Consider the following 15,111-nt stretch of genomic DNA (forward strand, 5'->3'; position numbering starts at 1 on the left):
GGTAACCTCAATCGAAAAAGAGACAATGGATACACCAAAAATAAAAAGCAAGAAATTAAATCACACCATCAGAGAAAATCACCTTCGCTTAAAGGAAGACAGGAAGAAAGGAGAAAAGGAATGAGATCCTGTCATTTGCAACAACATGGATGGAACTAGAGGTCATTATGTTACATGAAATAAGTCAGGCACAGAAAGACAAACAACATATTCTCACTTATTTGTGGGACCTAAAAATAAAAACAATTGAACTCATGGAGATAGAGAGTAGAAGGATGATTACCAGAGGCTGGGAAAGGTTGGGGGGCGGGGGACTGGGGACAGGTGGGAATGGTTAATGGGTACAAAAACATAGCAAGAATTAATAAGATCTAGTATTTGATAGCACAATAGGGTGACTATAGTCAAAATAATTGTACATTTTAAAATAACTAAGAGTATAACTGGGTTATTTGTAGGACAAAGAATAAATGTTTGAGGGGATGGACACTCTCACTTTCTATGATATGATTATTTCACATTGCATGCCTGTATCAAAATATCTTATGTACCCCCATAAATATATACATCTACTATGTACCCATAAAAATTAAAAATAAATAAATAAATAAAATTTTTTCCTGATTTATCTCATGATTTCTTCTTTGATCTATGGCCTACATATTTAGGATTTTCTTAGATATCACATTGAGTTCTAATTTAATTCTGCTGTGGTCAGAGAACATACTCTGATTTCAATCCTTTTAAATTCATTAAGACTCATTTTATGGCCCAGAATATGGTGTATCTTGCTGAAGGTACCATCAGAACCTGAAAAGAATATATATGCTGCAGTTGCTGGATGTGATGTACTATAAAGGTCAATTCGATCAAGGTGATTGGTGATGTCATTCAGATCTTATTAAAGATCTTTACTGATTGTGTTGTCTAATTCTACCGGCTGCTAAAAGAGGAGTATTAAAAACCTCCAACTATGTTTGAATTTTTGTCTATTTCTCTCTTTAATTCTGTCACTTTTTGTTTCATGTATTTTGAAGCTGTTATTAGGCTTTACACATTTGTGACTGTTATATCTTCCTTATGAATTGACTTTTTTATCTTTATGAAATGTCCCTTTCATTTCTAGTAATATTCTTTAAGACTACCAGAAATGATATTATTATAGCCACTGTGACCTTCTAATGCTTAGTTTTCATTATACATCATTTTCCATCCATTTACTGTCAACCTGTCTTTGTCTTTATATTTAAAGTATGTTTCTTATAGATAGCTTATATTTGGGTCTTGCTTTTTTTTTCCATTCTTACAATCTTTGTCTTTCAATGAGTGTCAGCCCATTCGCACAATGTAATTATTAAAAAGCACATTATTTGGTGTAAAGTTTATTTGTTTTATGATTTTTTTTACTGTGTGTATTTTTTTATTGTTTCTTTTCTACCTTTTGGGGTTGAATTTTTTAGAATTTCATTTTAATTTACCATCAATCTTATTTTTCAATATTTTCCTGATTATTCTTGACCACTTTCCCCCAGGACAGTTATTAATTATTTTGCCAATCTCCTTCCCCAATCCCACCACCACAAAAACAAAACAAAAAATTAAATACAATCTTGCCAGGATTATAATTAGATTTGAATTGGACTATATTTATAAATTATATTGGGAAGAAATTTATCTTTACAATATTTTTTTCCTATGCAAGTACTGCATGTGTTTATGTATTCATTAACTTTTTTCAGTAGTTTTGTAGTTCTCCTTATTCAAAGTGTACATGTTTCCTATTAAATTTATATACATGCATTTTGCATTCATGTTATTATTGTAAATGAGAATTAAGTAACTATAGTCTATTTTCATACCCAGCATACTCCTAGGAATTACTTGTTTTTAAAATAAGCATTTAAATAAAAAATGAGACAAAAGTTGAAGATGTAAAATACTATAACATGTATAGTACTATATTATCCATCAATAAATTTGTAATTTCAACAATTTAATGTCAGATATATGCAAATAAAACATTCTAATCCACATAAAATTGGCTAAATATAATTAACTTAAATGAGCAATAACAATATTACTCATATCACATTAAAACTTATGTAGGATTATTAAGTGGTTGGTACTTTTCTAAGTGCCTTATGTGTATAAACTCTAATACTCACAAACCCTATGATAATAGTTATTATTTCATTTTACAGATAAGGAAACCAAGCCACTTACCCAAAATCCCACATCTAGTACACACCTAAGTAGTCTGGCTTCAAAGTCTAGTTTTAACCACTACACTGTAATGTTTCTACTTTTTGAATAAAGCATGTCTCAATTTTCAGCTTTAATTTCTAAATATAGAAATAAGCACTTTATCATGATTCATATCACTGAACAGTAGAAACCAATATTAGGTCTTTTAAAATTAACCAGTGATAATGCTACTATGTATACACATGTAGTTGAAAAGACCAATTTATAATATGGAACATTTTTTATGTTGAGAATTCTAGTTTGTCTGAAAGTTAGACACATTAACTATAAAGTCAAATTCATTTTTTAAACTGCCTTTAGCTGATTTAAATTATCCCTATTCTGAGATCTGTTTTTAAGGAACAGATGTCAATATGCGGCATCCGAAGTTGAAACCAAAATGTAATAGGGAACTTTGTCATACCATCAATACTCAGAATTTTTTTTAAATGCTTCTGTTGATAATCTGCCCCAAGACAGTTTTGTATTAAAGAACTAAAATTATTCAAAGTTCCAGAGCACAATTTTTAGAAATAAAACTTTTGGCTTCTCATATTACCTGATCTGATGAGATTTCTGTATCAAATACAGAAGAATCAAATAAATTCAATCCAGGTGATCTAGAAGTATAACTCATAAGAAAAGAAAGTCCAGGTGATTCCTTTTGTGTTTGAACTTCAGGTACTGCATTTCTATTTCTGTTACTGAGAAATAAGAAATCATCAAAATGTTAAAAATCTATTATTAAACACTGAATACTGGTAAGCATCATAAGCAACAGCATAGAGGTGAGAATTAGCATAGCAGGGAAATGTAGGAAGTAGTTATTGAAGTGACAATCCTATGGAGAAAGGATTGTATGAGGTGGAGACTAATGTTAAATAAAGTTAAATAAGGCATAACTTACTTATTCTTCACAAGAACCCTATGAAATAGGTACTATTACTATCATTTCCATTTTACGGTAGGGAATTTTGAAGCACAGAAAGGTTAAATGATTTGCTTAAAATAATAATAAGTGCCAGAGGTGGCAGGTGAATGCAGCAATCACGATTCAAAGTCCAAGCTCTTAACCTTGACACTATACTGTCTTCAAGATTTTGAATGCCAGTTACAAGATTTTAGTGTTGATGAGAAGCCAGCCATTACAGTGATGTATAAGGAAGTTAAATTATAATATTATTTGGGAAAAATAATTAGACAAGACAGTTTATACCAGTGGTTAAAAGCATGGATTCTAGAGCCAGAACGGCCTGGGCTTAAATTTCTATTCTAACGTTGATTAGTTGTATCACCTGTGATTCTGTTTCCTCTTCTGTAAAATAAGGATAATAATGTACCTATACCTAATAAGGCTGTTGTGAATATTAAATGAGCAGTATTTATAAAATGTCTAGAGCAGTGCCTTCACAGTTAAGTGTTCGTTAAATTTAATAGAAATCTGATGATACTGCCATAACTATCTCTATTACCATAAATGAGTCACTTAACTTTACAGATCATTGTTTTCTCATCCATGGGGAGAGGTCTTAGCGTATGAGCTCACATTCCTTTACAGTTCTCAGGTTTGATGATGAGTTCCATTTTGAATGTGCTGTGCTTGAGTCAACAGCATAACATTCAAATCAATAACTCTTATTAGCAATTTAAAATACGGAAGTACAGTACAGGTCTGATGCAAAACAATCCTGATGCAGTGAATTCTGCTTGACATATGTTTTAGAGAAGCCTCAGGGTTGTTAAGGAAGATAATGGACTAAACATAAAGGTTAAGTGCAGCACTATTTTCTTGGCTGCAAACTACAAATATGTGCTTTCCAAAATTTAATAATCATGTTAGAGATATTTATGCCTAAAGAGCTTGCTTAATAAAAATGGCAAGTCTTGCTTCAGACACTACAACATATGAAGAAATGACTGATGGAATATTAATTGATGATAAGTCTACAATCTACCATATGTGACAACAGCTTTTTAGCTTGACTTTTTTTTTTTAATAGAGTCTCACTGTGTTGCTCAGGCTGGATTCAAATTCCTGGGCTCAAGTGATCCTCCTCCTCTAGCCTCCCAAATAGCTGGGACTACAGGGACATGCCACTATGCTAGGCTTAGCTTTACATTTTAAATTTTCTTTATCCTTTGGAAAAATCTTAAATCTACACACTATTGCTTTATAAGTACATGGCATTTATGCCATCTTCAGCTAAATGTTGCAGGAAAAATGGGGAAGAGGGTCTATGAAACAGGAACAGCAGAGAATTAATAATTGTTAAAACAGGGTGATGGATAAATGGAAGTGTGTTATATTAGTCTTTCTCTTCTTTGTATGCCTGAAATACTACATAATAAAAACTTGTTAAAGTTACAGGTACTAAGCATTTTACTATTCCTATCAGTTATTTATATAATTCAACATACAGATAATTTAACAATAGTTATTAATTAAAATCCTACATTTTGAACGGGGGGGTTTTAGGGAATTTTATTTTCTCCAATGACTCAGGTGCTTTCACAGCTTCGGGAGTTCCTAAAAATATAGGGATTTCAGACGTTCGTGGAAAATTCTCAGCTCTCTCTTCTACTTCATCACTATCATTTTCTATTGGCTTCCCAAAATGTTCAGTATATACAGCCTGCAAATTCAAAGTAACAGAAAACTATAAAACAAATGCTGCTGCATTAACGACATACATAAAAATGCATGAGTTGGAAAATACCTTATTAATCCATGATGTTAACATTTCACAGACAAAATAAGTGAAATAAGAATAACTGGTGAAAGTAATACTAAAACATATATCAAAATATAGAAAAATAAATATTTATCCGATTTTTTCTTTTCTTTCCAGTTCCATCTTCCACTTCTACCTGAAAAAGTAAATGACAGCCAGAACATATTGGAATTGATGAAAAAAAAGACTAGGAATGATTTTTCTTTTAAAATTTCCACAATATGCTCTTTGGGTGAACAATCACATATGCTATCTCCTTGGAAGTGAAAAATGATGTACTTTTAAGCAATCTTGCTCTCATTGATTAATTACATTTTCACACTTTTTTTCACCTTATAAATCTGTTATGCTACTTTCTCTACAATAATTGAGAATCTGAATACTAATTTTCCTTTATGCCATTTTGTAGAGTAGTGATATGATTTCTCAAATATGCTTGTTGTGCCAAATCCCATTACAGAAATAATTTGGGTCCCTTCATCAAAAAAATTAAAATGTGCTTATTACGTGTGTTTTTTACAGCAAAATACTACTTGTTGTTTCTCTTATTTTAACCTTTAATAGTTCGACTGAACTTGATATACATTGTTTACATCTATCATCAGTAAAGTGTTCTACTATTTAAATAATGGTTTCAAGATACTTTTATGGCAACCACTGCTCTTGAATTGCCGTGGCGAATCATTCAATCTTACCAAACAAAATTATTTTCATCAATCATTATTTAGTTATGGTCAATACATATTGTCACTTACTAATGATAACTTTTTGTGTACGTTTTTTAATTTTTAAAAAAATTTATTGATGCATAATAGTGTACATAGTTTTGGGATACATGTGATAATTTAACACATTCATGTAATTTGTAAATATCAAATCAGTGTACTTGGGATATCCATCACCTTAAATATTTGTCTTTTCTTTATGCTAGAAACTTTGAATTATTCTCTTCTAGCTATTTTGACAGGTACAATAGATGGCTGTAAGCTGTAGTCACCATACTGATCTATCTAACACAAGGCCTTATTTCTTCTATCAAACTATATAGTTGTATCCATTAATCAGCTTCTCTACATTCCTTTTTCCCCACTACCCTTCCTGGACTCTGGTAACCACCAATCTATCCTGTATCATCTTGAAACCCGCTTTTTTAGCTCCCACATGTGAGTGAGAAGATGTGATATTTGTCTTTCTGTACTTGGTTTATTTTGCTTAACATAATGACCAACAGTTCCATCCACGTTGCTGCAAATAACTAAATTTCACTCTTTTTTATGGCCGAATAATATATTTTTGTATATTTTCATATAAAAGTTTTGTGGCTTCATCTTTTAATCTGAAAAATAGAATCTGTAACTCTCTAGAAACCTGATCACCAAGCTAACAACATCTCACATAAATCATTGTACTAAATCTGAAATTTAAATAGATATAATATTTTAAATTGGAATTTTTGCTTAGAAATTAGAGATCAAACATTTGACTTACTTGTGAAGTACATTTTGATTCTCTTACTTGTCTTACTGTCCCTTTATCTCCATACTCAGCATCTGTTGTCATATGAGAACAAACTATTTTTCTTTTTGTAATTTTATTGTAAAATAAAACATTAGTCTAGCCATTTGAAATTGCTAATATTTAGCTGTTTTAACCTACAAAAATGGCAACTTCATATGGTTCAACATAACACATACAGATAAGAGAATAAAACATAATATGAACAGTTTAACAAACAAAATTATAAAGAGAATACCCTTGTTTCTTTACCCAGGGAAAGAAATACAACATCATGAGCACTCTAAAAGGTTTCATATTCACCATGTCTTGCTCCTCAGAGGTAATCACTATCCTGACTTTTGTGACAATCATTTCTTTAGTTTGCTTTATATTGTTTTATCATCTAAATAATATGGCCTATTTTTCCTGTTTTAAATGTTATATAATAAAATAACATATGTATGCTCTTATGTTTTGGTTTTTGTTTTGCATATGCTTGTGAGATGCATCCATATTATTGCACAAAGACACAGTTCTCTTATTTTTACTGATGTAAAGTATTCCATTGCACAAACACAATATATCTATCCATTCTACTGTAAATGGATATTTGAAATGTTTCTGCTTTCATGTACAACCAAAGATATTATGAACATTCTTTTACATATATCCTTGTACGTATGTACTTCTATTTCTCTAGGTATATACCTAGGATTGGAACTATGAGGTATGGGGTATGTATATCTCTCATTTTACTAGATGCCAAATTTTTCCAAACGCTTGTACCAATTTTTTGTGGTAATCTGTCATTCTGAACTACTCCAGGAAATCATTCAATATCACCAGGCAAAATGATTAGCTCCAATTATAATTTAGGTATGGTCTCAATATGTAGTCATTTATTAATGGAGTTCCCACCAATAGTTTACGGAGAACTCCTATTGTCCTACATTCTCCTACTTAGTATTGTTAGACTTTTTGAATTTTGCTAATCTGGTGGATGTGTAATGATACCTCACTGTAGTTTTATTTTGAGTTACCTGATTTTCATATGTTTATCTGCCACAAAAGATTCTCTTTTCTAAAGTGTATACTTTTATACTTTGCACATATTTTTAATTGGGTTGTCTGCTTTTTTGTTCTTCATTTGTGGAAGTTCTTTACACATTTTGGAAACTACTCTTTTGAAAGTTTTATGTACTTCAAATATATTATTTGCCCTTGTACTCTTTTATGGTATCTTTTGATAAACAGAAACTCTTAATTTTAATATTGCCAAATTTCTCCATCTTTCTTTCATGATTGGACTTTTTAATGCTTGAGAAATCCTTTCCTATCTTGAAGTCATGAAGATGTTTTTCTGTTTGATCTTCTGAGAGCTTTATAGTTTTTGTCTCTTACATTTAAGTCATAAGTATGATTTTTACCACATATTAGTTCTTCAAAAGCTGGGTTTGAAAATTATTGAAAAAAAATTTTAAGTTCCAAAGTAATTGTATTTATTCTTGGGTATAAAGCCTCACTATATATGCTCAACAGCAGGTAGGGCTATGTGAGATATATTCATTTCCCCATGTTCCTAGAGATTAGCTATTCCTCCTTGTCTAACACTCTTGTCAGCTTGGCATATATAGATTATAAACAGGTAAAACAGATCACCTGCACAGGTAATATATAATTTTTTTCTCCCAGAAGGAACATCTATGTGGAATAAGCATATTGTGTTGGGTGAATCCTATACTAAGTGAGAGAAAAAGACTCATAGTATATTAAATGAACATTCTAAATATACATCTATTTCATGCTGTCAGAATAAGGCATTTTTAAAACTTCAAAACAAAAGTCAGTTATCAGACAAAAAGGGATGAACTTTTATATACTTTTAATAGAGCAATTGTTATGCATTATTAGTTTACCAAAAATATATATCCATCTGTGTGGTATACATTATATATACATTCACTCACATGTGATTATGTTAATATACAATACATACATGTATACACATGTGTGCGTATATACATAGAGAGAATGAGTTCATATTTTCAAGGATGTGCCAAAGTTAGAAAAGCTAGATGACTTGGGGATGATAAATTCATATATACATCCTGTGATCCTTCAGTAACTTTTTTCAAAGAAAATAGTCCAAGGTATTAAAAGATTAATGTAAAAGAATATAGAGGCATTATTTATAATAGTAAAAAAACTGAAAAAAAAATCCAAAATATTCCACATGAAAGAATGACTAAATAAATTATGGCATATCCACACAATGGAACATTATACAGTCATTACAAATAAAATCTATTTACTGACATAGAGAAATAACCTCAACAGTATATCAAGTGGGAAAAAAGAATAAAAAATTATGTATATAATATGATTCAAACTTGGAGGGAAAAAGAATAAAAATGGATAGAAAAAAACGGTGTGCACCAGTATTTATGATGTTCAGTTATGTCTGAGTGGTGATATTTTTGTTTTCTTTATATCTTTCTTTGTTTTCCAAATATTCTACAATAAAATGTGTTTGTTTTAAATTTAGGGAAGATGTATTTTAAAGCCAGGCATGCATGGTCAGTTAACCACAGATGCAAACAATCCAAACAATTTATTTGACTAATATAAAAACCTGACATAATTTGTTACCCCTACTTCTTAGAAAAAAAATATAAATGGCAAATACCTTTATCTCCTTTTTCCGACCACTGATTGGAATTTGATTGTTTCTGTGGGGTTAACAATCTAAAATGGAATAAATATAATTTTTGTATTTTTTCTGAGTTGATATCCATAAATTATTTCAGAAATTAAAGCATTTTCTTATTTTTAAAAGTTACCTGACTTGCATAAACTTTTGTGAACTTTTGATAGTCATAATATGTGAACATTTTGCATGGTTATCCACAGCAGAGTCATTAAATATCTGAAAGAAAGAAATTAAGCATCTGACTTGGCTACACAAAGCAATAAAAAGTTTTTGCTTGCCATAGCAACTCAGAACTCTCATTTCATTAGCATTTCATCCTTATCATCATTACCATCATTATCAACATCAACAACTACACACATTAACTGAAACCACTACATACAAAACATTAAGTTGAATACTGAGAAACAAAAAAGTTTAAGAAATTAATGTTTTTGACAAATATAGTAATGATTTGTAGTAGTATTTCTGTATTTAAGATACACCTTTTAAAATTTATACCACCCATATTCATGACTCATCAACTAAATCTTACCATTTTCTCAACTGATTATCTGATTTCTGTGTCCCTCCATTCTCTATAACCTCTCAAATTTAACATAGGAAAGCAAAACAACAGTTTAAAAGATTAAAAGCTGAAACTTTCCTTTTTATATACATATAAAAGAGCTATTATTCCATTTTGACTTTAAATTGTTTAATATTAATATCTAGCTGGGAGTAGTGACTTATGCCTGTAATCCCAATACTTTCAGGTACTGAGGCCGGAGGATCACTTGAGCACCAGGAGTTCAAGACCAGCCTGTACAACATAGTGAGACCCCATCTCTACAAAAAATTTTAAAATTAGCTGAGTTTGGTAGCCTGATGTCCTAGCTACTGGAGGGAGAGGGGACGGGAGGGCGGGGTTGAGGTGGGACGATCCATTGAGCCCAGGATTTCAAGGCTACAGTGAGCCATGATGGCGCCACTACACTCCAACCTGGAGGTGACACAGCAAGACTTTGTATCAAAAACAAATTGTTTAATATCAATATCTAAACCATTGTTTTATTAATGTTTGTTTCAAGCCTTTTGTTCTCCTTGAATCACTCATTTTAAAGAGTCCCTGTTTTTTGTTATTTGACTCAAAATGAAAATATAGTTTTAACAGAAAAGTTCATCTCATTTATTTTTGTTATAACAGACATTGATCTTAATTCTGTCATCTTACCATGCTCTTCAACTATAAGAAAAAGTGTCAACCTCCTTTAAAGAACAAGTGATGCTACTGTTTTGATGTATGCTTTAAACCAAGCTTGTTCAACCCACGGCCTGCAGGCTGCATGCAGTCCAAAACGGCTCTGACTGCGGCCCAACACAAATTTGTAAACTTTCTTAAAACATGAGATTTTTTTCAAGGTCTTATTTTATTTATTTATTTATTAGCTCATCAGCTATCGTTAGTGTTAGTGTATTTTATGTGTGGCCCAATACAATTCTTTTTCCAGTGTGGCCCAGGTAAGCCAAAAGATTGGACACACCTGCAAGGAGAATACATGTCTCTATATGTCTCCTGGTACAAATACCTGTATAAATATTTCAAATATTTGTTTCGAGTAGATGTCAAGCAGTAGAATTGCTAAGTATATACATTTTTATTTGTAATAAATTTATACTGTGAATCAGTCCTCCAAAGTGGTTGTACCAAATCACACTTCCACTATTCTTGACCTCACTAAATGTTACCAAGCAAATATTTTAAGTCTGCTAACCTGATAGGTAAAACCAGGCATTTCAGTGGTTTAATTTGCATTTCCCCCGTACTCCTGGGGTCTGGCATCTTGTTATGTTTAGTGATCCTTTAGCTTTCCTTTTCTATAAACTGCCTTCTTATTTTTTGTCCATTTTTATTATCACTTTATTCATTTGTAAGAGTTACTATGTACTTCTTTATATAGTATACATTGTGGATACCAATCTTTTGCTCATTCTGTTATTGTCTTTTAACTTTGTTAGTGTCTCTTGTCATATATAAGTTTTTTATTTTTATGTAGTCCATTGATCACTTTGTCTTTTTCCTTCACCACACTGTTATAATTACTATGTTTTGATAATATTTACAAATGTTTCGGGTGATGAAAATATTCTGGAATTAGAGTGATAATGGTTACACAACCTTATGATATACTAAAAACCACTAAATCTACACTTTTAAGTGGTAACTTTCATGGTATATGAATTATACCTCAATGAAAGAAGAAAAATAATGGACATTTTGACATATGGACATACAGATCCCCCTCTTTATCTTGCTAGCTTTTTGGGAGAGGGCTATCTTTGTGTTTGACTTGTATTTTTTAAATTATGGTAAGTGAAAATAGCAACTTTTTAGAATTCATTGAGATATACTTTTTATTCTAGTAATGGGTCAATTTTGGTGAATATTGCAAATAAAAACTTAACTGTATTCTGTGTATGTTGGGCACAAAGTTTGCTAATTGTGCTATTCAGATTCCCTAAATCCTTATTTATTTTTCACCTATTTGATTTACCTCTGTGGCACATTTGCCTATCCTATCCAAAATCTAATTTCTCCTTGTGCTCTACTTTAAAAAACAAAGAAACAAACAAAAAACCCTGTTTCTCAACCTCTCCTGCAGATAGAGGTACCCAAATGACCAAGTTCTAGCCAATGAAATGATATCGTAAATTGTTTACGGAGCTTCTAGGAAAAATCCTTAAAAATGGGGCTGACTCGGCTAGTCCTTCTCCCCTTTTTCTTTCCTGCCTGGAAGGCAAATTTACATGGTTACCTTCTGACCGTGAAGTGACCTAGAGGTAAAAGCATAGCATGAAAAATAGCAGGAAAAGAAAATATAGATGAAGCTTGAGAAATAATGACATTGTTGAGATGATGCTATCAGTCCTGAATCTGAATGACCTACTTTAGAATTTTATGGCAAGTAAGAGAAAAATACACGTTTATCTTGTTTAAGATGCTATTATTTCACTGGTTTGATTTTGTATTGTTTCACATGTAGCCAAACTCAACTCCTAAACTCACAATCAGTACTTTTTTTGGAGAGAGCTATATTCAGCTTCTTGTTTTAACTGTGTATTCAACCATTTCTTTGAAAGTCTGTCAAATTCTGCTTTACATATTTTGAAACTTGAAATAATTTAGTGCATCGTGGTTTTTTTATAATTTCTTGGTAAATTATTCTTTTTAAAAATATGAAATATATTTACACCATTAATGCTTTTCACCCTGAACTCTGTTTCGTACAACATTGTTAAATCTGCCTTGTTTTCGTTTGCATTTGCCTGATACATTTTCTTTTTTTTTTTCAGCCTCAATGTCAGGTTGTTTCCGCTCTTCTGCTTTAATAGCATATACCTGTATTTTGTTTACATATCCCATAGAAGTAGTTCTGTCTTTTAATGGGAGTTTAACCCAGTCACATTTTTGTGGTTACTAACTTGTTCAGAACTATTTCTGGCACCTTATTCGTTTTCTATTTACAATGCTTTCTAGCTGTTTTATTTTTACCCCCATTACTGTCTTTTGTTGGTCTAATTAATTTTGCTTTATCTTTTTTCTTCTACTGTTTTAAAACTAACACATTCCATTTCTCTTCTGGTGGTTACCCTTAAATGTTTAATATGTATGCATAAATTTACATTTTTCCAACAATGTATAGAGTTCATCAGTGTTCATATCTTCTCCCTACCTCTATCCTTCAATAAAAAATAGAACTCTGGTAAACTTTTATTTTTCTCATTTATCTTTCCACCCTCATCCCATATTGACATCATCTGGAATTTCAGTACCAGATTTAAAAATTTTTATAAGTTATACATATTTACACTTGAGTTTCACTAATTACTTTGGTCACCACTACCAGTGGAAGAACAATTATATTTTTCATTGAGGCTTTCCCTCTGGACTACTTTCAGGAAGAATGGGGAAAGATAAAAAAGTGTGCCACCAGCAGTTAGCTCTCTGGGTGGTATGCTCCTTGTTCTTCATGGGCATCAAGAACCACCCAGGGGACCTGCCTATCTCTCTCACCTAAACTTCCATATTCACTGCTTCCACCCGGAGACAGTCATTCCATTGCTGATGTCTGGCCAAAGATACAGTGGATATAAGATGAACAGGGGGTTAAGTAAACTAACTACCACTGAGGTAACACAACCAATTACCTTACTCATCATCTGTATACCTTTATCTTGTAGAACGGTATTCTCCTATGCATGTCCTGGGCAATAATTTCCCTCTTCAATCCAATCCTGTTATTTTCCTTCAGGGATTTCTCACAGTTTTGGATCTACTATGTACAGGGCTTGGTATTTTAAAATATCTTTTTCTATTATTTTTAGGAATAAGGGGACAGGTTACAGTATATAATCAGAATGCCATACTGAAACACCTTTAAATTTTTTAGACCTTGAGTTTGCACTAATGGCTGATTTAATAAATTTATCACACACACACACACACCTCTGTGTCTTAAGGGCAGCACATTTATTATTACATTTAATGCAAGCAGGTATTTAATTTATACTACTTAAAGAGAGACACCTACCTGTGTATCATTTTCTTTTTGTCTACAGTCAATATTGGCAAGCTTTGACTGCTTCACAGAACTTTCTTCTTTTATATCTAGATTATTAAATAGTACTACTTTAAATCAATTCTGGAAACAGAATCAAGTATCTTCCCCAATATTTAACCTAAACTTGTAATTTAGAAAATCAAGTCTACATGAATTTTTAGTTTAAATTAAAATACAGAATTATGAAATTATTTTAAAACTCTTAATTCGTTACTATATGATAGCTTTACAATAACTATGAAGATGAAATAACAAAAGACCAACTGACAAAACTGTACCTTTATAATGGGTTACCAAAGAAGACAGAGTGGTTGAAGAGACAAAGAAACCAGCCAATGTAGTTAATCTAATATAATGTATTAGGTTGGTGCAAAAGTAATCATGATTTTTGCCATTACTTTTAATGCCAAAACCATTATGTAATGGTAAATGCCATTAAATTTTAATTAAAAGCAATGGCAAAAACCGTGATTACTTTTGCACCAACCTAATAGTTAATTTAATCTGCAGAGCCACTGAATGAAACTTGATTCAAATATCTCAGTGACCAAGTTACAGATACTATTAGCATAAGTCTTTTACCTGCCTAAGTCACACATATTGATAATCAACTCCTCAAATGAAAAAATATTCATCCTCCTCTAACAGCTGTGCAACCAGGCCAGAACACCCTTTTTGAAATTTATTGTGTGAATAATTCCTTTCTCAAAGAGAAAAAAGTTAGGTATAGATGACATATTTTGTTTGCTCTCAGAAAGATTCAAAGCAGTACTTTCCTGAGTTTATAGGTCTCCAGTATTGTTTTTACTTACACCAAATGATAAATAAAATTGCTTCCTTCTATTTCTTCTGTGTGTTTGCAAAAAAAAAATGATGTTTTTGAATAACAAACAGATATTATACCTGCAACTCTTGGTTCTGAAGAATGCATCTTTATTGGTCTTACTAATTTCTGAGATTCATAAGGAAGAAATAATTGACTGCTTTGAGTTTTATTCAATGCAAGTACATGCTCATCTTTTTCAAAAATTCTAAAAAAAAAGGTGAATTACATTAAATATTAGATAAGTTAAAATTAACATATTTTAAAGCTAGGAGGCATATTTAGATACTACATAATAAAACCCCTCATTTTGCAGATAATAAAACTGAGTTCCAAAAAATTTAATAGACTTGCCCAAAATGACTGAATTACTTAGTAGTGGTGTCAGAGCAAAAACACACTTCCCCTGATTAAGTTCAATGCTCTTCTCAATATAGACCACTCTTATTTTTAAAATATAATCATTGCAAAAGACTTTCTACACATGTCAAAAACATTTTAAGC

The 15,111-nt window shown here is 31.4% G+C and overlaps 1 protein-coding gene across 8 annotated transcripts in view; it reads right to left on the minus strand.

The window, feature by feature from the left end:
- Nucleotides 1-15,111, minus strand: part of C15H14orf39 (chromosome 15 C14orf39 homolog) — an 81,702-nt gene that overhangs the window by 18,359 nt on the left and 48,232 nt on the right. For all 8 annotated transcript variants that reach the window (XM_054449227.2, XM_054449226.2, XM_054449223.1 and 5 more), the window contains exons 10-16: nt 14,688-14,815; nt 13,755-13,831; nt 9,314-9,399; nt 9,160-9,218; nt 6,465-6,526; nt 4,699-4,877; nt 2,804-2,948 (exon numbers count right to left, since the gene is read on the minus strand). In XM_054449227.2, the coding sequence (XP_054305202.2) occupies nt 2,804-2,948; nt 4,699-4,877; nt 6,465-6,526; nt 9,160-9,218; nt 9,314-9,399; nt 13,755-13,831; nt 14,688-14,815 (736 nt within the window). The remainder of the gene's footprint in view (nt 1-2,803; nt 2,949-4,698; nt 4,878-6,464; nt 6,527-9,159; nt 9,219-9,313; nt 9,400-13,754; nt 13,832-14,687; nt 14,816-15,111) is intronic.

The sequence above is a fragment of the Pongo pygmaeus genome, chromosome 15, assembly GCF_028885625.2.
Source record: "Pongo pygmaeus isolate AG05252 chromosome 15, NHGRI_mPonPyg2-v2.0_pri, whole genome shotgun sequence".
In the NCBI taxonomy this organism is placed as follows: domain Eukaryota; kingdom Metazoa; phylum Chordata; class Mammalia; order Primates; family Hominidae; genus Pongo; species Pongo pygmaeus.